A 24686-nucleotide genomic window follows, 5' to 3' on the forward strand; every position below is an offset into this window, starting at 1 on the left:
CCCTTGCCCGGGCCCACGAACTGCAGGGACTGCAAGTGGGCGGCCAAAATTCTAGACGCGCTCCAGAATCGCTAAATGGGTCACGAACCGAACGTGTGACCCCACCAATGGATTGCTCTCCGAACGAGGAATCCATTGATGGGGTCACACGCTCGATTCGAGTCCTGGTTAGCCACTTTGGCGTCGCTGTCACTACTGAATTTTTAGTCGGGCTGCCCCTTCCCTCCCCCTGCCCCTCCCCGAAAACCTCGGTCCTGTTCTCCTCGGCGCCGTAGTTACCTATGTAACCACAGTGACCTGGCGGCGCTTTCTTTCGGAATATCGGTACTACGACTTGGCTGGCCCGGCAGCTTATTTGCAAATTGAGGTACGCCACGCCGTGCCACGCCGCGCCACCGCCCCTAACGCTTTCGCCCCCGCCAGGCCGGCAGGCCGCCACTCAAGTCGGGATGGCAACTCATGCAAATTCCTGGCGTTTGATGGTCAGCAGCAGCCCAGTCTTGGTCGCAAAGTCCTGCCGGCCTGCGGGGGAGGGGAGGGGGGGGGGCGCAAAGGCAGGCAGGCAGGGGTTGGCCGGCGGTCAGCGCTGCTTTTCCACGAGTCCGACTGTCCGACCGCCCAACTGTCCGACTGCCACAAATAGGGATGGGTGTGGCGCCCCGGCCGCCCCGGCTGCCTCGCAGTGGAATGCGGCGTCCCGACCTCCGACCTTTATCCACTCACACGCTCCGGGCAGCGCTGTCTCTCTCGCACTCGTGGCGCGTCCCGCGGGGGTGCGAGAGAGACAGAGAGAGCGCCGTTCGGAGGCAGCGCGCTGCCTGCCCGCTGCGAGGCCGCGCCGTGTGGGTGGCCTACCCGCCGTCCCGCAGGCGCTAGCCGTCCGCGCGCACCGCAGGAAAAAAACAACGACAAAAAAACGAGCCGCGGACACGGGTATTTGAACCCACGGTCATTACACTGATGGCGTTTTTATCTGATTCTCTCTCCAGGGCAACACGGCCATGCACTACGCGGTGTCGCACGGCAACTTCGACGTGGTGTCGGTGCTGCTGGACTCCAAGGTGTGCAACGTGGACATCATGAACACGGCTGGCTACACGGCCGTCATGCTGGTGTCGCTGGCGCAGATCCGCACCGAGACCCACCGCCACGTGGTGCGGAGGCTGTTCCACCTGTCCGACGTCAACTCCCGCGCCAAGCAGGTAAGCGTCTGTCTCTCTCGCACCCCTGCGGCCCTGCGGCGCGGCCCGTGAGTGCGAGGGAGATGCAGCGACTCGGCCCGGCCGTTCCCACCGCGTGTCCGCGCGTGTGAAGCCATGTCATTTTTCGCCCGATTTTACTCTCGGCGTCGTGCGGCCGCTGAGGCCGCCTCGCCGGTTCGTCGCCTGGCTCTCTAATTAGGGCCTAGTCGTGCACGCGGAGTGCGCGGAGCTCGAGGTGGGCCTGCTGTGCGGGCAGCGACTGCACTGCGTCCTCCACTCCACGGCACTGCTACGCCGCGCTCTGTCTCTCTCGCTCTCATGGGGCGTCCCGCTGCGGTGCGAGAGAGACAGACACACCCGACAGGCACGGCGAGGAGGGGAGTGCATGGCAGGTTCCAGTAGATTTTCATCCCCGTGTGAGTGTGAGCGTGTGGAGTCGAGCGCTGCTGGCTCGCTGGCCGGGGCCCCGGCAGCAGCCCTGGCCTGCCCGAGCTGTGGGCACATAAAGTGTCAGCAGAGGGACCCGTTTCGTTTTGCCTTGCAAAATTAGAGCGGCCGGGCCGAGGGCCGGGCGACAGCCGAGGGAGAAGGGAGACCGGGCACCGGCCGGGCACCGGGCAGCCCTCCTTGAAACTTGACTTGCCACTGTCATACTCCACAACGCATATTGCCCGCCCCGCCGCTCCACTGTAAAGTTATCAGCGCACAGTGGGCCAGAAGACCGGCGGAGGCGGCCAAAATCCAGGACGCGCTTTTGAGCTCCAGAGTCGCTTAGTGGGACTCGAACCGAACGTGTGACCCCACCAATGGATTGCTCTCCGAACGAGGAATCCATTGGTGTGGTCACACGCTAGGTTCGTGTCCTGTTTAGCGACTCGGGAGCTCGAAACGCGTCTAGAGTTTTGGCCGCCTCCACCGGTCTTCTGGCCCACTGTGCGACGGCCTCTCTACTGTAAAGTTATCTTCGCGCGGCGCGTGTCGCTTCGATCGGCCGGATAAACTTTTCAGCCCTATTTTGCCTTTAGTCGGCTAATGGAATGTGTCGCGTGAGTGGCCGGGAAAGTGGGGGGGGGGAGTGGCGTCATTGAAATAGTTGAATAGTTGATGGGCAGTGGGCAGCCGTCGGCCGCGGTGTGGCCGTGAGGCGGAGCGGGGCTGCAGGGCGGCACCTTGAGTTTGCGAGAGGGCGGTGTGTTGCCCAGGGCATGCCTGGCCGTGCCCAGGGCTCTGAGGGTTTACTGCCGTTGCTGCCCTGCCGCCCCATCCTTCGGCCTGCACCTGACCTGGCCGGCACGGCACGGCACGGCACGGCACGGCGGCAGGGCGTGCGCGGGTGCGGCTATGCCGGGTGCCGGGCTATGCCGGGCTATGCCCCAAGTTTGTGGCGGCGCTTGTCCACTACGCTCAAGTTGCGATGGTTTGGGGGCGGGGTGGGGGTGGAGTTATCGGCGGTCGGGGTGGCGGCACTGTGCCGGCACTGTGCTGGCCGTGGGAACGTTGTCATTCGCCGTGTCGACGTGGCCTCGCTCACCCCGTCCGCCCCGCTGCAGGCCCTGGCCGTGGCCGCGCCGTGGCGCTGCGGCGGCGGCCTCCAGATGACGGTATGCCACCCAGAAGGCGCGGTGCCACCGCCCCGCCCCGCCCCGCCCCGCCCCGCCCCCCGCCCCGCCCCGCCCCCCGCCGCCCGCCCCGCCCCCCCTCGCCCCCGCCCCGCCCCCCGCCCCGCCCCGCCCCGCCCCGCCCCGCCCCCCGCCCCGCCCCAGGCAGCAATTGAAATGGCCTGTACAATGGAAGATGAAATACGGCGTGCGGTGCCGCGCTGGAGTCGCTGGAGTCTCGCTGGAGACTCCCTGGAATTTCACAGGCATGTTCCCGGCCGGAGCGCTGGAGCCATGCTTGCTTGGAGTCCTCTCGTTGTTCGAACTTTGCCGCGCAGCCTCCACGTGGCTACACTTTTCGGAGCGGTTTCGCTTTCGAGACGCATTTTCGAAGTGGATTTTTTTCGGAGTCTCTCTTGCAATTGTTTGAGAGTCAACCGGGTCTACGCTGCTGGAGCAGGACTTTGTTGAGTCTCACTGCGACCTTCCAGGGGCCTCGCTGGAATACTTTCCTGGAGTCCCTGTGGCGACCCACTGCACTGCAAGTATGCTGGAGTGGCGCTGGAGTCCGGCTGCCTCCAGTGACCGCTGCGGCGCTGCCACCGCCACCGCCACCGCCTTGCTGAGTGACGTTCTGACGTTGAGATCGCGCGCGGCAAGCAAGGCGAGTCAAGGCCGCGCGGAACAGCACGCCGCGGTATCGCAATGTCGCCGCGGCACCGTACGCCACCGCGCGCCACCGTGAGAAACTGGGTCACTTTTCCAATCGCCTGAAAAAAGGCGGGCGGTGAGGCCGCTTTGTCCAGCGCGCCATTATGACTTCCACCTTATGTTTCTCGCCTTGCCGCGCGCCTCGCCGCGCCTTGGCCGTGCTGGCCGTGTTGGCCGGCGCGCCGTGAGTGCCGTGAGTGGTGCGGACTGCTGATCGATACCACTCGTCTCGGCTCGGCTCTGGCTGCGTTGTCCGGCGCGGCTGGGCACGCGCAGCGACCTGCTCGGCTCGCATCCCTTTACTTCTCGCGGGTCAATGTCACTGCCGACAATGTGCCAGCCAGCCAGCCAGCCGGGCTGCCAGGGCTGCCTGCCTCGCCAGCCCGCACTTCACTTGGCATGTCGGCACTTTCCATGTCAGACGCCTGCAGCCCCGCAGCCCGGCGCGGCCAGCGCAGCACAGCCCGTTTAAAAAAGATCGTGCCGAGAATGTGTCGAAATGATGTCGAAATGATGCCGAAGTGTCCGGCATGCCCTGAATGATGCCTAAATGCGCTCGGCAAGCCCGAAATCCACCCGCCGCCGGCACGCGGCAAGCCCGAAATGAGCCCCGGTGTCGCGGGCGGCCCGGAATCGTACCGCGACCCCGACCGCTGCCCGGCCGGGTGGATTTCGGGCGTGCCCGTGCCTTTCGGCATGATTCCGGGCATGCCTGGGCATGCGCCCCGCATCGAGACCCTAATCAAAGAAGTGTCAAGTTAATGTCTTTGACCTGCGTACAAAATTGAAAAGTTAAAATAGTGAAATTCTCTCTTAAGTACCAAGTCTATCAAAACCGGCGTGAAAAATTAGAAAATTCCGTGCAAACGAGATGTTTGTAGGACAATTTTTAATTCTTTGACTGAACAAATCTACAATCAAATTGAACACTTTGATACGGGTACTTGAATGAATGCAGTTGAATCCGTTGAGCTTCTGATGCTTAACAGCCTTAGCAGTAACTGTAGCTTGCATCCTAGTCTATAGGGCTCTCAATAAAATGAGCCGCGGGGCAAGGGTACTTCGAGTACGTGGATTATAAGGAAGCGAAGAACCGGGTTTGCGTGTAAGAGCCAGCACCCCAATAACCGGGTTTGGGAGCCTCAGACCTGGGTTTCCAGTGGGCCTGGATCCGCGGGTTGACTACCACACGCAGTGCTCCAGTACCTACGCTCACGTTCACTAAGTCTGTTGTTAGATCCAAGTGCCCAGTTCAACCCACGCACCTTGTCCAAAAGTCGAGGGGCTCTCCGCGAGTAACCCAAGAGTCTCGCGGGGGTTACGTATTCGTCAAGACACAGGGCTCGCCGCGTGCTCCTCCGCCAGCAGCGTGTCTCCCCCGCCCCCTCCAGTGCCGCTCGGGGTCGAGCGAGCTCGCTGGAAGGCATCGGGAGCCTGAGGCCTCCTCCCCAGGTCTCCTCCGTGGTGCAGTTGGCAGCGTCTCGGTCCACAAAGACGGTCGTCCTGGGTTCCAATACTAACCAGTGTTTCTCCTTCAGCTTTCTGTGTACGTGTGTGTGTATGTGAGTGTGTAAATGTGAGCCTGTGTGTGTACGAGTGTGCCTGTGTGCGAGACTGAATGGGCACCGCCATCCAGGTACCTCCCCCTCCCCTGCAGCTTAATGGGAGGGACGGTTCGGCACGTTTTCGGCATGCCCGGCAAGCGTCCGGCATTGCCGAAAATCGGTTTGTTTTCCAACAAAATGATCATTTTTCGGCAAGCCCGGACTCCTGGTTCGGGGCGGATTTCGGGCGTGCCGGCCGGGCATGCCCGAAATCCTGCCGTCATCCGGCACGATTTCGGGCAAGATCATTTTTAAACGGGAGTGGGCCAGAAGACCGGTGGAGGCGGCCAAAACTCCAGACGCGTTTCGAGCTCCAGAGTCGCTAAATGGGACTCGAACCGAACGTGTGACCCCACCAATGGATTGCTCTCCGAACGAGGAATCCATTGGTGGGGTCACACGTTCGGTTCGAGCCCTGTTTAGCGACTTTGCAGCTCAAAACTCGTCTAGGGCTTTGGCCGCCTCTACCGGGCCCACTGTGCGCAGCCTGCATGGCGGAGGCGGCCAGGCGGCCAGCCGGGCTGGCAATCGCGTATCTCGGCGCCGAGGCCGCGGCAGGTACGGCCCCGCGTCGCGAAGCGTCGCCGGAGAGCGGCTCTCTGCGCAAGGACACAGCCTCATGTCACCTCGCGCCGCGCCCCGCCCCGCCCCGCCACGCCAGGCCACGCCAGGCCGCGCAAGAGCAGCGCAAAACGGTGTCGACGGGGTAAATCGCTCAGCGCGCCGCCACGCCGCCTCGTGCTCCACCAGGCAGGCCAAGCTCCAGGGCGGGCTCCAGGCCGGGCTGCCACCCCCGTACCGGGCTTAGCGTCAGGAACAGCACACGTCCATGTATCCCCCGCAGCACTCCCCCTGCCCGCCAGCCCGCCCGGCTGCCTGCCGGCTTGATCCCCTTCCCTTCTCCGCGTGCATTTCCCTGCCTGGCTGCCCTGCAGGCTGACTCTGAACAGCGCTTCGCCACTCTGTCTCTCTCGCACTCAAGGGGCGGTCTGCAGGTGTGCGAGAGAGACAGAGCGCTGTGCGGAATCAGCCCCCTGCCTCGCTGTCCTCCTCTACCTTCCGCGTTACTCGCTCCACCTGTTCCATCTATTTTAAAATGGGGGAATTTATGCGGTGAGGTACACTAGGGAGTTTCACCACCATGCCGCTGCACTCGACAGCGATTCTGTAAATCGCTCCCGCGCGGCGTGCGAGGCGGGAAAAAGAGGCGGGACGGGGCAGCGTCGAACCGGCGACCTTGCGGTCAGGGAGCTAGTGCGCTACGCGTGCGGCTACGGAAGGTGACTCACTTCGGGCGACCGCCGGGACTACAATGGCGTACGTGGCGACGACGGCGACCCACAAAAAGTTTTCGCCACGGGTATTTGAACCTCCGACTCTGTTGTTGCAGCACGGGCAGACGGCGCTGATGCTGGCGGTGTCGCACGGCCGCCTGGACACGGTGCGCCTGCTGCTGGAGGCCGGCGCCGACGTCAACATCCAGGACGAGGACGGCAGCACGGCGCTCATGTGCGCCGCGGAGCACGGCCACCTGGACATCATCAAGATCCTCCTGTCGCAGGCCGACTGCGACGTCACCGTCGTTGACCACGTAAGTGTACTCCCTGGGATGACCCAAAAAGCAGCAGAGCGGTCCAGTCCAAATTCGCGTCACAGTGGCTCGAAATCCCGCACCAAAACAGTCGGTTTAGCGTGGACCCATTTTAGTAGCAAAGTCGAAAAGTCGAGCCTGTCGCAAAAAGACCCTGCGCCGGTCCTAAAAAAAGAAATCCCGGTGCGGATTGTGTCGGGAATCGAACCCGGGCCCGCAGGATGGAGCGGCGTGGTGCCAACTTCGACACGCGGGCTAACCGCGAACAAAACGCGCCCATAAAGCACGGCGCGTTCGATAAGATTTTCATTGGGATTGCTGAAAGGTTTTCTTTGTGCGTCTGTCTCTCTCGCTCCCCAAACGCGAAGCGTGTGTGTGAGGGAGAGGGAGAGGGGGAGAGAGAGAGAGAGAGAGGGAGAGAGAGAGAGAGAGAGAGAGAGAGAGAGAGAGAGAGAGAGAGAGAGAGAGAGAGAGAGAGAGAGAGAGAGAGAGAGAGAGCCCTTTGAGGGAATGAAAGAGTGCGGCGCCCCTTGCGCGCTTGCGCATTGTGTCACGTGATTTCGCCGGCCACGCTTCATGTAAAACAGAGGCAGGCGATGGTTTCCGCGTCCGCGATAGACAAGGCCGCTCGTGTGCTGCTTCCATCCCCCATCCCCCCCCCTCCGCTTTTTCCCGCCGGTTTTGATGTCGCTGTGAATCAGGGCCTTGTGGAGCCGGCCCTTTGACGGACCCCCTCACTTCGTTCCCCTCTCTCTCTTTTCATCGAGAAAAAAGCAAAATAAAAAGTCGGCCGCATAAAACGTAAAATAAAACTGTTGGGGGCAGGCTGCACCGCAGCAGTGACAACAGAGGCTGTGCTGTGCTGGGCCGTTAGGCCGTTGTTGGCTACTCTGTGAAAAAGAAAATGCCTCCGGGAAAGTGGAAAGCGAGCTCCGCTTTCATCATTGATGTCGAAACACTCGCGCGGCTTTGCTGGTGCACTGGAACATGCCAGTGATCTGGCCTCGCCGCTCCGCCCCCTCCGCATAGCACGTCAGCATCCCCTGACCTCTGCGCCTCAAAGTCAAAATCCCTCCCCTCTGCCGCCCCCGGCCGCCCCCGGCCGCCCCCGGCCGTCGCCGCCCCCGCAGGCAGGCAGGCGGGCAGCATCCCGGCGTCGCTCTGTCTCTCTCGCACGCGTCCGGCAAGTCCGGCAGGGGTGCGAGAGAGACAGACGGCCCGTCGAAGCTTGCCGAAGCGGGGAGGCTCGGCTCGTCCGTGGTCGATCCTGCCATTACCAGGACAATCACTCGCAGGCCGGAGTGCACTCCTGGCTCGGTAAATCAGCGAGCCAGCCGGCCAGCCGTCCGCGGGGCGACTCTGTTACCGGCCACAATCGCCCACACTGTGCCACACGCCACTTGACTACCGTCTCTCTCGCACCCCCGCGGGACGCCCCGCGAGGGAGTGAGACGGGAAGTGCGGAATGCGACCGCCGCGGCGCCAGGCCTGGGGGTGCGTCGTGCCGGGACACGCCTTGAACACACCCTCCTGGAACACACCCTCCTGGAACACGAAACTAAAAGGGCGTCCGTAGTAACCCAGTGTGAAGCGGGCCGAAACGGCTCTCTCGGCACATCCTGCAGGGTTCCTCGTAAAGTGAGCTGAAGGAAAAGGAAACACACTCGCACGCCCCCGTCCGCGAGGCCGCACGCCCGTATTAGCACCCACACAGTGGGCAAGAATACCGGAGGCGGCCAAAATTCGAGACGCGGTTGATAGCTCCAGAGTCGCTAAACAGGACTCGAACCGAGCGTGTGCCCCCACCAATGGGTTTCTCGTTCGAAGAGCATGGTGGGGTCACACGTTCGGTTCGAGTCCCATTCAGCGACTCTGGAGCTCAAAACGCGTCTAGAATTTTGTCCGCCTCCGGTCTTCTGGTCCACTGTGCCCCGGCCCGGGTTCGAATACCGGTTGTTGCGTTCTCTTCGACCCTCTTTTGCCCCCGGAGGGTGTTGCCGCCGGACGGGCTGCGCCGTGTTGTACACGGGTCTGCTCGCCCCCGATAACGTGGCGGGCGCGCCTCGCGTGGTGGCGCTCGCAGCACCCCGCCTCACCAAGTGCACCGAGCAGGCCAAGCTCCACGCCGTGGTACGTAGCGCGCCACGCGGCCGGGGTGCATAAATTTCACAATAAGCTCGGGCGGCGAGGCAGGCGGCGGGGCGCCGGGCGTGGTTGAGCCCCGTTGAGGTAGGCAACACGATAGCGGCGTGGCCGTCGTGCCGCCCGTCTAGCGAGTCTCGCGAGTCTTGCGGCCACACTGTCGTGCCGTGTTCGTGTTCCTGGAACTGGCCGGCCGAAACTATTGCCCCGCCACTGGCATTTCGCACTGCGGGTGCTCCGGGCGCTTCGGGCGCTTCGGGCGCGAAGCGCGCCGGCCTGCCGCGGACCGATGCCGAAGGGTGCTTGCCTCTCTCGCACCCCAACGGGACGCCCCCGCGAGTGCGAGAGGGACAGACCGCTGTTTGGAACGGGCCGCCGCTGTAGTAGTACGAGCTGCTGACCCTGACGGCCAACCTCCTCGACCCTCACCGCCCCCCTCGGGGCTGTACTGTGCATTGCACCCCAGGCGGCCCGGAGGGGCGGATTTAGAGTGACTCTGTGTGTGTGTGCGTGTGTGTGTGCGTGTGCCCGTGTCAGAGTGCGTGCCTGTGTTGGTGCAGGGGGAGTGTGACTGGTGGTCTGGATAACAAGTCAGCACTCCCTCGCCCCGTACCGCCCTGTTCCGCCCCTGGCTGAGGAAGATGCATGAGGGGGAGTGAGCGAGGCGATGTGCACTGAGCAGCGCCGGCCAGCCCGCGATTCCGTCTCTCTCGCACTCACGGGGCGTCTGCGCGGGTGCGAGAGAGACAGTGCACTGTCGGAGTCGTGCTGCGCGCGGCCTGAGTGATCCGAGGGCGTGGGCGTCCGCCTCGGCGTTCGCTAGTCCGCTGCCACCGGACTGAATAATACAGTGTCGAACAGTTGGAAACCTCTTGGAAAAACAAATGGAAGGGCCGGGAGTTTTGGTGTCCTTTTGGCCGGCCCTCCTGCTGGAGGACGCCCACGCACAGTGGGCCGGAAGACCGGTGGAGGCGGCCAAAACTCAAGACGCGTTTTGAGCTCCAGAGTCGCTAAATGGGACCCGAACCGAACGTGTGACCCCACCAATGGATTGCTCTCCGAACGAGGAATCCATTGGTGGGGTCACACGTTCGGTTCGAGCCCAATTGAGCGACTCTGGCGGTCAAAACGCGTCCGGGCGATTTTGGCCGCCTCCACAGGCCTTCTGGCCCACTGTGCCACGCCACGCCGGCCAGTGTGTGCTTGCAGCGACTCGAAGCGACTCGAAGCGGAAGTGTGAAGTGGGTGTGATAATAGTGGCCGAATTCAAGGAAGTGGTCCCCCGGTCCGGGACTCTGGGTCTCGGGCGGTCTCGGGTCCCTGTGCTAACAGCTTCATCATACAGCGGCGCTGCGTCTGTGGCGCTGCAGGTGCGCGTCGTCCCGTCCAACTCGTGCCGGACTCGTGGAGGCGGCGGGAAAAAAAGAGGGAAGAGACAGAGAAAACAACTGTCCCGCGGGGGCAAAGTGTCCGAGCACGTAACAACTGGCATTGCTGCTGGGGCTTTAGCTGCGGAGGGAAAAGTTTGCAATTGGGAAGAAATGTGGCGGGCCTCACGTCAACGCGGGGAAAACCGGGAAAACGCTCCAGCAACTCGTCTGCCTGACCGCCATGGTCGCAGAATGCAAATGCAAGTCCAGCAAGCTCGTAACGCCAGTCCTCGTCGCTCTCGAGGGCCGCCAGTGAGTGCGAGAGAGACGGGTAGCCCTGCTGCCCCGCTAGTGCTTATTTTTGCAGGGCGTACGCGCCTCCCGCCCTTTTTTCTCATTTTCCGGTGGCCGGGGCTGCGCGGGCTGCCCTTTCTTCCACGCTGGCGATCTTGCAAAGCACGGGGATTTATTTTAAGACACCAAAGAGATAGCCAGCCTGTTTTCCTGCAGCAGCAGCACCGAGCCGCGCACAGTGGGCCAGAAGGCCGGTGGAGGTGGCCAACATTCTAGACCCATTTTGAGCTCCAGAGCCGCTAAATGGCACTCGAACCGAACGTGTGACCCCACCAATGGATTGCTCTCCGAACGAGGAATCCATTGGTGGGGTCACACTTTCGGTTCGAGTCCTAGTTAGCGACTCTGGGGCTCAAAACGCGTCCAGAGTTTTGGCCGCCTCCATCGGTCTTCTGGCCCACTGTGCGCCGGGCCGTGCGGTTCAAGCGGGAGAGTGTCCCGGTGTCTCGTCGCAGGCCCCAACAATTTCGCCTTCTTTTCCTCCCCTTTCCGGGCGAAACTTTGGCAAACGGCCTGACTAACCGGGCGGGCTCGGCCCGAACGGAAGCCTGCAGCCGGGAGGGTCACCGCCCGGATCTTAATTTGCATAAATGAGCTTGTTAGATGGGCCCGCCTGGCCCGCCCCGTTCGCCCCGGTCACCCTGCTGACTGGGATGAAATTCGACCTTCGTTGACCCCTTCCCCCTCCCCCGCCTCACCCTCGGTCACAATTTATGACCGCCCCCTTCATCGAGTCGAATGGAACCACGCGACCCGGTAACCCTAAACAAAGCCGGGCGGCCGTGCCGTGTTCAACACACAGTATTTGTCTCGCGCGCGTCGAGTCCAGGAACACACCCTGGAGCGCCTCGGGGCGGGCGCCTCCGCGAATCCGACCGCGTGCAGGCGGAGCGCCGAAGCGCATCGCGAACGTACCCAATCGGCAGCGCCGTCAGCGCCGTCAGGCGGTCGAAAAGAGGGAGGGGAATTAAAAAGCGATTTGGCGCGTGTTCGCGTGCATCCCAATAAAGCTTGTCCACGGCGCTGATGTGCTCCCGAGGCGCACTGCTTCCCGACGGCGTCTCTGTCTCTCTCGCACTCACGCGAGACGCCCCACGAGTGCGAGAGAGACAGAGCGACGACAGCACACTGTTCGGAGTCGGCCTGCGCGGCGCTGCACCCCCGGGGCTCGGCGGCACGGGGGCCAAGTCGAGCCCCGCCCTGCACGCTGCTTCCGATTCTAGTCGCGCCGTCTCTCTCGCACTCGCGGCCCGCGCCGCAGGCGTGCGAGAGAGAGGGCGCGACAGTTCGCAGCCGGCCTGGTGCGCGCTAATGTGAAAGCCCCTGCACCTCGCCCTGCCCTGCGCCCTGCACGGCCCTGCACGGCCTCGGGCCACTCGCCCGGTCGGCACCTACGGCGGTACAGCCGGTACAGCAGGCCCAGCGACAAGGCCTCCGTCTCTCTCGCACCCACACGGGGCGCCCCACGAGTGTGTGTGTGTGTGTGTGTGTGAGAGAGAGAGAGAGAGAGAGAGAGAGCACTGCCGCCCCACTGCATTACACAGCGTGATGGGTGCGGCATTATCGGCGTCCATCTGGATGGTGGCCGCGCAGCGCCAAGCCGCGCCAAGGGGCTGGCAGCGCTGCATTGCCACCCTGGTGACCTTCGTGACCTCCCCACCGTGTTCGACCCCGCGGGGGGCACCGCGACCCGCGACTCTCCTCGCGAGCCCCCGCGTTGGCGCGGAGGCGGTTGCGTTCGGGGGCCACTCCCTCGGCCGCCGAGAGTCCGCGGTCCGCGCCGCTTTTATCGCATGACTGGCCTTTGTTCTGTTCGCGCCTCGACACCTGCCCGAACCCAGGCGCGGATCCAAGGGGGGGGCGATGGGGGCGTCGCCCCCCCCTGAAGGCGGCGAAGCCGCCTGAAAGGTAGGCAAAAAGTAGCACATACCCCTGTAGGTAGGCAACTTTCGCGACGGTCGCCCCCCCTGAACCCGTCCCTGGATCCGCCCTTGCCCGAACCAGCCTTTCGTCGCTCTGTCTCTCTCGCGCCCGCACGGGGAGGGACCCCTCGGAGTCCGCTGCTGGCCGGCGCGGTTGCGCCGCTATGTAGAGCACTCTGCCGGCCGGCCTGACTCGGCCTGGCTGTCGGTGCGAGCCAGCCGGTGTCATTGAGCGTACGGACTTATCATTCCGAGAGTCGTTTTCGTCGCTCTGCCGCTCTCGCACTCATGGGGCGTCCCCTGTGGATGCGAGAGAGACTGAAACGACTCTCAGTCTGCTGGACTGCGCGATGGCGGCAAGCCCGGCACGCCGGCGTGGCTTGACGGTTCTGACGTTCTGACACGCGGGACGGCGAGCGGCGAGCGCGGGACTCCAGCAAGCAGTGCTGCCAGCACTGCGCCGCCAGCGCCGCGCTCGAACCTCTTGTGATGAAAGTGTTATTGTCTGGCTGTTGTTGGCAGTACTGGCTCTGACGTACGTACTGCTGCGCGATCCGCCAAGGGAGCGATCCTTCCACATATACGGCCCGGCAGCGAGGGGGCGGCGCTGGGGGCGGCGGGGGGGCGGCGGGGGGCGGAGGCAGTACATGGCAGTTTATTTGGCCGACTCTATTGTCGAGTGAGTCAGAGAGTCGCACATACCTCCTTCGGACAGCGGAGGCGAGCGGCCCGGGGAAGGGTGGCGCCTCTCTCTCTCTCTCTCTCTCTCTCTCTCTCTCTCTCTCTCTCTCTCTCTCTCTGTCGCTTCCAGCAGCTGCGCGTCTGCTTCGGCTTATTCTGGCCTGGAACGTTCTCATAATTGTCGAGAAATTTCTGCCCCCGCCCCCTCCCCCGGTGAGGCGCGGCCTCCCCTGTCGCCCCAGGAATGCCGTGCCGGCCAGCAACGGCAAATGAAATTTTTCCGCAATTTCTCAGAAGTTTGAGGAGTCCCCGGCGGTCCGGAAAAGAATGACAGGACTAGCGGGCCGGGCAACTTCAGCAGGCCGGCACGAACGTAACGCGTTGTGTGTTTTGTTTTTCGAAAGTGTTTGAACGGTGATGTTCGCTTGTTGCAGGACGGCAGCACGGCGCTGAGCATCGCCATGGAGGCCGGGCACCGCGACATCGGCGTGTTGCTGTACGCGCAGGAGCACTTCCTGAGGGGCAGCTCGCCCTACAACTCGCTCAAGATGCGGCGCGCGCGCAGCACCACACCGACGTCCAGGCCGCTGTCCGGACCGCCGAGCACGCCGCCGCCACACCGCAAGGCCGCCACCGGCGCCACCACCGCCTCGGCGCCCAACACCTTGCCCAGGAGCAAGCCCTAACAAACAAACGCCCTTCTTAACAACATCCTGGACAACTTCTTGTTCTCTTTACTGTGCTGCTTCCATCGAAAAATTACTTAACCATTTTGTCCAACTGTGCGTAAAGTACTAGAGCGCCAACTGCGTCCCCGCGCGCCTTTAGCTCCCGACCGAACCGTGTCAAAATTTTAATTTGGTTCCAGCAACAGTTTTGTACCCACTGTGTCGCTCGTCGCGACCACATCCTAACGCTAAGCAGGCCGCTACTAACGCACCAACGGCCATCACATCCCCCCCCCAACTAATCCCAGTTAACACGTTACCAGAATGTAGCAGCGCTAAACCCAAGACTTATGTAATAAAAGACTTATTTTATGTATTTATTACCCGTGTCTCCTTTTATTCTCCTTTTGCTTTCCTTCCACTCTCAGAGCACCTTCACGCTCACAATACTTTTCGGGGCGGGCTGCGAAACCAATCACAAAATACGAAATTGAGAATGGCAATTTAAGATTTCACATATTTCCTACAAAGATTGAGAAGGGGGAAAACGTAAAGAAGTGCTGGGATTCGAACGCCAGTCCTCAGACTTGGGCCTTTGAAATGCTCCACGCCATGGCTGCCGGCTGCGCGGTGGAGGCGGCGCGAAGTTATCGAAGTGCCGTAAGTCTGCGCAGTGCGGCGCAGTGCGTGTCGGGGACACTGTCGGGGACACCACACCAGGCACACCTCGAGAGACAATGGTCCGCCATGACGTCCATGACGGACTGCAGGCTCCACACGAGCATGCGCTGTGGAATGTGCTTGGCTGAGCCTCGGCTGGGCTTACACTGCTTACCGCTACACACCGGCCGCCCCCAGGGATTGTTCCAGACGGCTCATTTACCTTCCTAACACTCAACAACTCGTGAAGTTCAAATCGACATGAATTTGTCTTTACTCATTTTGAGACCAGAAAGGGCTTCATCCTTCAGCCTCTAGCCAGGAATAACTTCCCGTTTGAAAAAGAACAGTTCGCGCTACAGAGTCGCTCAACAGGACTCAAACGCAGAGTGTGACGCCACCAATCGAGTCCTCGTTCGGAGAGCAATCCATTGGTGGAGTCACACGTTCGGTTCGAGTCCCATTTAGCGACTCTGGAGCTCAAAACGCGTCTAGAATTTCGGCCGCCTCCACCGGTCTTCTGGCAGGCTCGGACTGGCCCCCAAAAGGCCCCAGCAGATAAGACCGCAAAAGGCCCCCGATCATCATTGTTTTTACCCTTCATGACCAACTTTGTGAGGCTGCCGCTCCCACACAAGTTGCGGTCAATAGCCTTCCCGTACAGGACATGAAAGACTAGGGTCTTAAGAATTCTAGGGCGTCGAGGGAGGCCTTTTACGGCAACTAGATTGGACACAGTGGACACCCAAAGTCAGCAAAATCAGCAAATTTCCGATATTCGACTACTTTTTGACCAACTTGGTCGGAAAATCATTGCGGTCAAAGGCAAAATCGTTGTGGTCAACGTCTTCCCTATACAGGGCATGAAAGAGTAGGGTCTTGAGAATACTAGGACGTTGAGGGAGGCCTTTTACGGCAACTAGATTGGACACAGTGGCCGCCCAAAGTCAGCAAAATCAGCAAATTTCCGAGATTCGACCACTTTTTGACCAACTTTGGTCCCTAAATCGTTGCGGTCAAAGGCAAAATCGTTGTGGTCAACGTCTTCCCGATACAGGGCATGAAAGAGTAGGGTCTTAAGAATACTAGGACGTCGAGGGAGGCCGTTGGCCGCTACTAGATCGAAGCAGTGGCCGCTCAAATTCAGCGAAAACGGCTACTTTCGGAGATTCAATCACTTTTTGACCAACTTCGTGACGTTACTGGTCACAAATCCAAAGGCCCCGGCAGATTTTTCTGCCTGTCTGCCCTGGCCAGTCCGAGCCTGTCTTCTGGCCCACTGTGTGGTCCGGCCCGCCGCCTGGGCCTGTCCAGCGCCACGATGGCGGGCACGGTGACAATCGCACCATCTTAATAAGCGAGATTAACTACGGGCGTAACTAATACAAAATAAATATTTCTCCAGCCAACAGTCCATGAAAGTAATTAATTTGGCCTCTCCCCGTGGCCGCGCGGCTTAGTGGACAGCATCCCTCCCCCTCGCCCTCACCCCTCCCCGCCCGCAGTCTTGCCGCCCCGCATGTTCCCACACGCGTCTGTCGCCGCTCGCGTCCTCAAATTTCGCCCAATCGGCGTACTGCTGCTACTGCGAACCGCTCTCCCTCTCTCTCTCCTCCCCCCCCCCCCCCCCCCCCCCCTCCGCGGGCTGTGGGCCGCGCCATGCGTGCGAGCGAGACAGAGCGACAGGGCTCAGCCTGCAGATTCCCGGGCATTCTTCACGTGTGGGCTGGAATCCGTCTCGTCAGCTGGAATAATAGTGCACTCCAGCGCGTTCCAGCATCAGCCAGGGTTCGTCTCCAGCATTGGCCCGCATCTTCCAGCGCGGCGGTTCGTGACCCCCGGCCCGTGAGCAAATTTCAGCACCTAATCAAGGCCCCACGTTGGTCGCATGAAAAGAGTATACGTTGGTGGTTTGGAAGGGAACTGCTAGAATTTGCTGGGGTGCCTAAAGTCAGGCCATTCCGTCTGATCCAAGGCGGCAAATCGTTCTCTCACAACGGGTGGGTACTCTTGGAAAGCCTTAAAAATAGTATTTGTCGGACCCATTTTGGAGTGGATCAGTTGAACTGCCTTTCAAATGACGTGCAGCTCGTTCTGCTTTTTGCCGTCCGCCGTGCTCGTAGCTGGCACCGTTCCCGCCGAAGAACTTACCCCGAAAGGCTAGAATTTCGCGCAGCAGTCTCGCCCGTTCGGTCTCCGAGGCCGATCGTGGGGCCGACCGAGCAGAAACTTAATGGGCATGGGAAACGAGATCTTTACCGCTCTCTCCGCCACCCCTGCAGGCAGGGCCTGGCCCCGCTTGCCCCGTTGGCCGGGTGCTTCGCCCTTGAGCCCTTGAACACCGACTCCGAATCGATGTGTGGCCCTGGGAGCCCTCCGGGAGCCCTCTGCGAGCCCTTCGAGTCCGGGTCAAGGGCTTTCCAGGGTGGCCTGGCGCGCCCTGCAGGCTGCCGCTGGGAGCTGTCCGGAGTGGCTGGCTGCTGCTCTGTCTCCGGCGACCGGAAGAGAAGAATATTCATTCCACTGATTGAGTTTTGCAATCAAGTCGGGCACTACGCACTAACTATTACGCGAAGACAGTGCCAAACAGGCAGCGCGCCGCGCAGACACACCGAATAGTTGGGTCAAACTTTGCCGGGCCGCGGGCCGGTCGCTTGCGAAGCTCAGGAAGCTCTTGATGCGAAGCTTGCGAAGCTCGCAAAGCTTCGCCTCCATTCGGCTCGCCTCGGCTGCTGCCCCGCTCCGCATGATCTATGTTGGAATAGTTTCCGCACAATAAAGCCCCTGCAGACCCTCAAAGTGGCAATGGATTTCAGGAGCGTTTCCGCCCCGGGACAATATTGTCAACTTGGAGCAAAAAATTATTCACAACTTGTTGCCGGTGTTGGCCTCCTCGGAGCAGGACTGTGATGAGAAATTCGCAGTTCAAAATTCTAGTCCGAATTCAATCAACAATTGCAGCGCGCTTTCCGGCAGCACCCGTGCTGTCCTGACTTGGGACGGATCACCAACACTTTCGGTGCAAAGACACCAACTGGGGGACCTTTCCACAGCCGGCCGATAGATATGCGCATTTAGATAGAACACAGATAGATGGACAGATAGCGAAAAGAATGGAGAATAACGAAGCGCGTTCGGGCCGAATGTACACAGCGAGTGTACCGTCCCAGGAGAGAGAGAGACAGACAGAGAGAGAGAGAGAGAGAGAGAGAGAGAGAGAGAGAGAGAGAGAGAGAGAGAGAGGCGAATGAGTTATTGAATGGCAAGCCTGGCGGGGGGAGTGAGAGGGACGGATCTTGGTTCCCTTGATGAACTCGTTGAACCTGATGACAATGCGGCCGAATTTGATGCCCTGTCAGATACAATGCGGGTGATTCGGCGGATGTCTTTCACCTCGGCGACGACGACGACGTGCAGGCCGGGCAACGCCGTGCAGCAGATTGAGAGTCGTTTTCGTCGCTCTGTCTCTCTCGCACTCAAAGGGCGTCCCGCATAGGTGCGAGAGAAACAGAGCGACTCTCGGAATCGGTCTTCAGAGCGACAAATTGGAGGACAGCCCGCCGCCATTGCGAGCACCTCGCCGACGATCGAGCCTTCGCGCCGCCGCCGCGGGTGATGTCTGAATCCGAAAGGCGGACCAGACCGCCCCGTTCTGTCTTATAAATACATTTGATTACGTCGGGTCATCGGCTCCAGGAGTCTACATCGTTTGTCCGACCGACGTATGTCCGACCTGCCGAAATTTGTCCGACCTCCTTTTCCCTTAAATTTTTGTCCGACCGACGTTTGTCCGATCGACGTTTGTCCGTCGACGTTTGTCCGACCGACTCTCCAGCCGCGTTTGGCCAGGCAGGGCACGGCGAAACTCTCGCAGGGTCTCGGAGGGCCAGGCAGGCACGGCGAAACTCTCGCAGGGCCTCGCAGGGCCAGGCAGGGCACTGCGAAACTCTCGCAGGGTCTCGCAGGGCCAGGCAGGGCACGGCGAAACTCTCGCAGGGTCTCGCAGGGCCAGGCAGGACTCGGCGTAACTCTCGCAGGGTCTCGCAGGGCCAGGCAGGTCACGGCGAAACTCTCGCAGGGTCTCGCAGGGCCAGGCAGGGCACGGTGAAACTCTCGCAGGGCCAGGCAGGGCACGGCGAAACTCTCGCAGGGTCTCGCAGGGCCAGGCAGGGCACGCGCAAACTCTCGCAGGGCCTCGCAGGGCCAGGCAGGGCACGGCGAAACTCTCGCAGGGTCTCGCAGGCCAGGCAGGACACGGCGAAACTCTTCGCCATGGAGTGATCGGCAAACGTGGCCAAAAGCGGTCCCGGGCAAACGATGTACACCGGGCTCCAGTGCGGGCGCCAGGACGACGCCGGTGGACTCGGGGCCGATGCACCGCCCTCCTCACTTTCTGGTCTTCGGCTGATAACGACCGGCATCGGTCCCTCTCCCTCCCTCTCAAGGGACGTCCCTCGGGGCGAGGAGACAGAGGTCGGAGGTCAGAACCGCTCCCAGCAGGTTCATCCGATCGCGCAGTGTTCCGGGAAGCGGACACGGCCAGCCTCCAGCAGACTGATTCCGAGCACGCTTTTGGCGCTCTCTCGCACCGTTCGGGGCCCCATGGGGCGCAAAAGCGCACCGCATGATTTTTACCTGGCGACCCTCTGTCTCGCGCAGCCTCGCGGTGTCTCGCGGGCCAGCGCCGTGCACGCAGAAAGGGTTGCCCCGCGGAGGCGTTCCCATAATCCCGGAGACTGGCCACGCGGCCCGCTCGCGTTTTGGAAGCGGCACAGTGTGCCAGAAGACCGGTGGAGGCGGCCAAATTCAAAGCGTTTTGAGCTCCAGGTCGCCAAATGGGACCCAAACCCAACGTGTACCCCCCTGGATTGCCCTCCGATACGAGGAACCAAGGTGGGGTCACACGCGCCCGGCGCGTCCGGTTGAGCGACTCTGGAGCTCAAAACGCGTGTAGAGTTTTGGCCGCCTCCACCGGTCTCCTGGCCCACTGTGCGCACTGTTCCTACTTTTACCTGCCACCTGTTCCCTGTTCTGCGGCCAGGGCAGCGCCGGCAGCAGGCGGTGCAGCGCGTCGTCCGCCAGGAGGCCCGGGCCACGCCGCCACGCCGCGGCCACGCCGAGGAGGGCACCGGCAACAACGCCTCGTCCCGGGCAACGTGAGGGCGAGCGAGCTGTACCCGGCCTGCCCGGCCTCGGCCTGCCTGGGCTGCCCGGCCGCACCTTTTGGTTTGCGTGTCGAGAACAGGGCAGGCGCTAGCTTCTCGCTCCCTCCCGCGCGGGATCCTCGCTCGGTCTTCGTCCGACGCGCTGCCCCCTCCACCACGTCCACGCGCCCTCTCCGCCTCCTCCGCAGGCCCCGCGCTCCACCCTGCACTGCAAGTTCGGCTCCATCCCATAACTAATTGGTTCCAACCCATCCTAACCTAACCTAACGGGCTCGCGACAGATCTTACGCTACTCGCGGCAGATCTTACGCTACTCGCGACAGATCTTTCTCTACTCACGGCAGATCTTACTCTACTCGCGACAGATCTTTCTCTACTCACGGCAGATCTTACTCTACTCGCGACAGATCTTTCTCTACTCGCGACAGATCATTCTCTACTCGCGACAGATCTTACTCTACTCGCGACAGATCTTTCTCTACTCGCGGCAGATCGTAGGGCGGTTGACAGACCCATCGGCACGTGACAGCTACGGCCTAACGTGACCAAAAAAATTTGGGAGGGGGTGATTTGAACCCGCACCAGCAGCGTGAGGACCCTTTTGGCCGCTTCCCCTACACCATCGGTTGCGTGGAGGCCAATGGGTCCAGCTGCATGCACTATCCGCCGCACCGCTCGGCGGCCGACTCCAGCACTGCAGCCACCCCCGCCCCCCTCGCGCACGGACGTGGTGGAGGGGGGCAGCGCGTCGGACGAAGACCGAGCGAGGATCCCGCGCGGGAGGAGCGAGAAGCTAGCGCCTGCCCTGTTCTCGACACGCAAACCAAATGTTGCTGCCCGGCCGGGAACACAAAGAGGAAGAAGAGTGCGAGATGGCGGCGGCGTGGCCACGGCGTGGCGGCGCGCGGCGCAGGGCCGCGTGGAGGGGGGTGGGTCGGACCGAGCTGGCAGCGCGGCCGCCCAGCAGGCAGCCACCCCTCAGTGCCGAGTGAACCTTCGTCGGGCACGGTCCGTGCCGCTCCCGCTCGCGCCGAGTCAGCGTCCGCGTCCCCTGTTCGCCGCGAACTCCAACAACACCGACTGCCTCTTGTCGAGGAAAGCGTGTGGATTATCCCCCAGCATGGATTACTCTTGGATGTGCGAGTGAATATGGATACCGAGCGTGTGTCGGAGTGCAAGTGAGATAGCAACAGTGAGCCGAGCGCTGAAAAATAATCAAAATATTGTGTGGAAATTGCAAGTGCAACAGTGATAGTGTGCCGCCGGTGTCTGGCGTTTGAGTGTTTCTCAAGATTTGTGTGAGGGCGTTGCAGCCTGAGACTCGCAGCAGTGGATACAGTGTGACGGCCGGCTATGAAGTTCGCCGGCGTCTGAGCCCCGAGTGGAGGAAAGGTAGGTTCCGGAGCTCGGAGCGCTGGAGCGCTGGAGAGGGGACGCCATAACCTCTCTTCTTTGTTTTCGAGCGGCATTCCTGGGCCACTGCAGCGGTTGCAGGCCGAGACCCTGCCTCGGCCGTCGACCACGCTTCAGCTTTTCAAAGCGGATTTTCCCCGGCGGATTTTCTGGGCCGAGGACGCGAAATTTGGAGCGGGTAGCTCGTAAATAGGGCGGTTTCCCCCTCCCCCTCCCCCTCGCCGCCAGACAGGATTGAACATGTCGCGGGAGTTGTTTCGAGGGCCCCGGGACCGCTGCGGACCGACAAGGCCCCCAATCTGTTGAATGGCGTTAACGGCGTCGGTGAATGGCGTTTGTGAATAGGACGAGTGGATGCGAATGAAAGGAAAATTGGAGGCCGGCACCGAATTGAGATATCGGCGGCTACGTACCGGCCGTACCGGGTACCGTACCGAGGCCTCCCGGTTTTGGTTTCGCCGTCGACAAGCTGGATCACGTCCCCGTCAAGCACTTTGTTGCTGCTGCTAGTCGTTGTTGAATGTAAGAATGCAGCGTCGCCCTCCCAAGCTTTGCAATCAAGCTAATGGCGTCCCGGGTGGCATGTTGCCACCGGGCGAAGACCCCCTAAATGAAAGTGACGGACTTAAAATTGGAAAATGAAATGGCTTGAAAGGAGCCCGGACGAGTGCGAGCGGACCGGTGGCCGGCCTGGGTAGCCGCTGGGTTTGAATACCCCGCCGTTTGAATGCTGCCCCGGCTGCCCTGCTGGCGCTGCTGGCCCTCGGTTCGAAAGGGACGCCCGGCCACTTCGTGAAGTCCGTTCACTTGGTGGGTGCTTTGCGCTTTGCTCTGCACTGCCTTTGGTTGGCGTTTCGCGTTGTTTCGGCAGCAGTGGCTGTCCCCCGAGGGGTGACGGGACGGGACGGGACGGTCACTGGCGTGGCTTCGTCGCTCCACCGTGCGGCGCGGCCGGCGCGGCCCCTCGGGGGGTAGGTCTTCAGGTCTTCGTTGACGCGTCACCTGGCTGCTCGGGCTTGCCGCTCGTCCTTCGTGTCCGGCTCGGTCCAGCAGCCAGCCCGGCCAGCCAGGGGGTGGCGGAGAGTGGCGCACTGTCCGCCCCGCCCCGCCCCGCCCCGCCCCGCGCGCGCTCTATTCTGGCTGGCAGGACACCAAAAGTGCATTTGCGATCGGAATGCGAAATGAGCGAAGAGGCCTCCCACACCATTTTGAGCGCGCGGCGCCGCGTCCACCGCGGTGGAGGGCTCCGCCCGCTCGGCCCGGGTTCGAATACCGGTGGGGCGTGTCTGTTTTTCTGTCGCGGCGTGGCTTTATTATGTCACGACAGTGTGCGTGCTGCTCTATCTCTATGCGTCCGGCGGGCAGGATAGAGATAGACGCGTTATCATGTAGGCGACACGCACATGGAAATCATGTAACAGGGGCTGACTGGGGCTGACGTCTGAGCGATGGCCTCCAGGGACTCGGCCCGGTACCCCTTCACCCTTCCCCCACACTGTGCTGTGGCCCACACTGTGGACCTCCCCGGGGAATTCCGTGTTGCCTACCTATCGGGGCAAGTGGCGCCACCTGTCGGCCGCGGGCCGCACTGAGTGCACCGAGCCGCGCGGCCTTTCGAGAAGGCGGTGGGAAGGACCAAGGACCCAGGGCCTCCCTGCCCGCCTCAGGTTCCTGCGGGAAATAATTGACGACTTATTTCTTTCTCGAGAGAAATTTATTTTCCGTGGCGTGTGTGTGTGTGTGTGTGTGTGCGCGCCGGATTTGGAATACACTTCCAGGCTGCGCGGCGCGGCGGGTAAGAGGCCTTGATTATAAAGGATTGCTCCGGACTGTCCTGAGAGCCTGGCTGCCTGACTGGCCGGCGGGCTGGCTGGGTACGGCGCAGCGGCGCAGCGAGTACCTGCAGCCTGCCGGCCTGAGCCTGCGGCCGCTGGAGCGCAGGCAGGCAGCCAGGCAGGCAGGCAGGCAGCCAGGCAGGCAGCCAGGCAGGCAGGCAGCCAGGCAGGCAGGCAGCGGAGCGGCTTGATCAGGAACGCTGCATGACCACCTTCCCCCTCCGTTCGGCGGGGCTGGCGGGGCTGGCTGCCTGCCCGGGCTGGCCGCCTGGCGCACCGACCGACTCGAGGACTCGAAGCAAAAACCTGCACCGAATAATATTAAGCGTTCATAATGCGAGATATTAATTTGGAATGCGTTTCGCGTTTTTCGCCGACGAGGATGGAAGCGCTGCACGGCGTTGCACCTGCGAGGCGGGGCGGGGCGGGGCGCACAGTGGACCAGAAGACCGGGACGTTTTGAGCTCCGCAGTCGCTAAATGGGACTCGAACCGAACGTGTGACCCCACCAATGGATTCCTCGTTCGGAGAGCAATCCATTGGTGGGGTCACTCGTTCGGTTCGAGTCTTATTTAGCGACTCTGGAGCTCAAAACGCGCCCGGGATTTTGACCGTCTCCACCGGTCTTCTGGCCCACTGTGGGCGGGGCGGCGTAGATAAGGCGGTCCTTACTCTCTCTGGCTGCATTCGTCTGGCCGAGTCGGCAAACAAGTGCGGGGCTGGCGCTGCGGTGTTGAACTTTCCGTCTGTTTTGTTTCGGCAGTTATGCCCGCCGCCATCCCGCGGTGCTGTATTTGCATGTCGGGGCGCTTACCGCTGTGGCGGGGCGGGGCGGGGCGGGGCGGACCGCGAGTGAGAAGAACGGTGTTGCCACTCGCAGGCTCGCTCCCGCCAGCCCGCTCTCTCGTCGGGGGTAAAAATGAAGGGTGTCTCGCACACTGACATGCGAACGAACAGACTCGCGCAGTACTCTCTCACACGTGCGCGGAGAGCGCGGACGGACGCTCGCGAGACCGACCACCCCTATCACAACAAGTCCCTCCCTTTCCTCGCCTCTCTGGACGGACGGCCGGCCGATGGGTTTGTTGTTTCGCCGAGAGTCGCTTGCTAATCGGGAGTTGCTCGCAGTGCAGGCACACCGATTCCGGCGGGAAAAGCGACTAATTTTTTCCTCGCCATTCACCCGGGAATGGGCCTGCGCGCCTGTCTCTCTCGCACCCCCGCGCGGCCGCCCCGCGAGTGCGAGAGAGACAGAGGGATGAGCCACGCTCGCGGCCGTGGGGTCGAAAGCAGCGCGGCGGAGCCGGGCCGAGGGGAGAGGTAATGGATGGTTTTATATACAGACTTTTGGCCGAGGAGGATTTTATTTTGCTGCCATCGCCACATCATCCCTGCTCGATTCGCTCTTGTGTGTGTGTGTGTGTGTGTGTGTGTGTGTGTGTGCGTGCGTGCGTGTGTGTGAAGGGGAACGCCGGCGACGTCTCCATTGCATTTTTGTTGCTTAATATTGCATCGCTCTCCGCGCCTGTGTGCGTGAGTGTGTGCGTGCGTTCGGCTCGGCGGCGTCCGCTCTCCGCTCGCGTCATACGAGGAACTAATGAGGTTCCGGACTCTTCCCGGCTCAGGCGGCCCATGCCGGCGGGCCGCCTCGTCGCTCGTTTTGAGCTCCAGAGTCACTAAATGGGACTCGAACCGAACGTGTGACCCCACCAATGGATTCCTCGTTCGGAGAACAATCCATTGGTGGGATCACACGTTCGGTTCGAGTCC

The 24686-nt window shown here is 61.8% G+C and overlaps 1 protein-coding gene across 1 annotated transcript in view; it reads left to right on the top strand.

The window, feature by feature from the left end:
• Positions 1-14226, top strand: part of LOC117651999 (KN motif and ankyrin repeat domain-containing protein 2) — a 37550-nt gene extending 23324 nt beyond the window's left edge. The window contains exons 8-10 of the mRNA XM_034396625.1: positions 990-1202; positions 6506-6706; positions 13610-14226. Of these exons, the coding sequence (XP_034252516.1) occupies positions 990-1202; positions 6506-6706; positions 13610-13861 (666 nt within the window). The 3' untranslated portion in view covers positions 13862-14226. The remainder of the gene's footprint in view (positions 1-989; positions 1203-6505; positions 6707-13609) is intronic.
• Positions 14227-24686: the final 10460 nt, after the last annotated feature.

Source organism: Thrips palmi, unplaced genomic scaffold (assembly GCF_012932325.1).
Source record: "Thrips palmi isolate BJ-2018 unplaced genomic scaffold, TpBJ-2018v1 HiC_scaffold_6, whole genome shotgun sequence".
Taxonomy (NCBI): domain Eukaryota; kingdom Metazoa; phylum Arthropoda; class Insecta; order Thysanoptera; family Thripidae; genus Thrips; species Thrips palmi.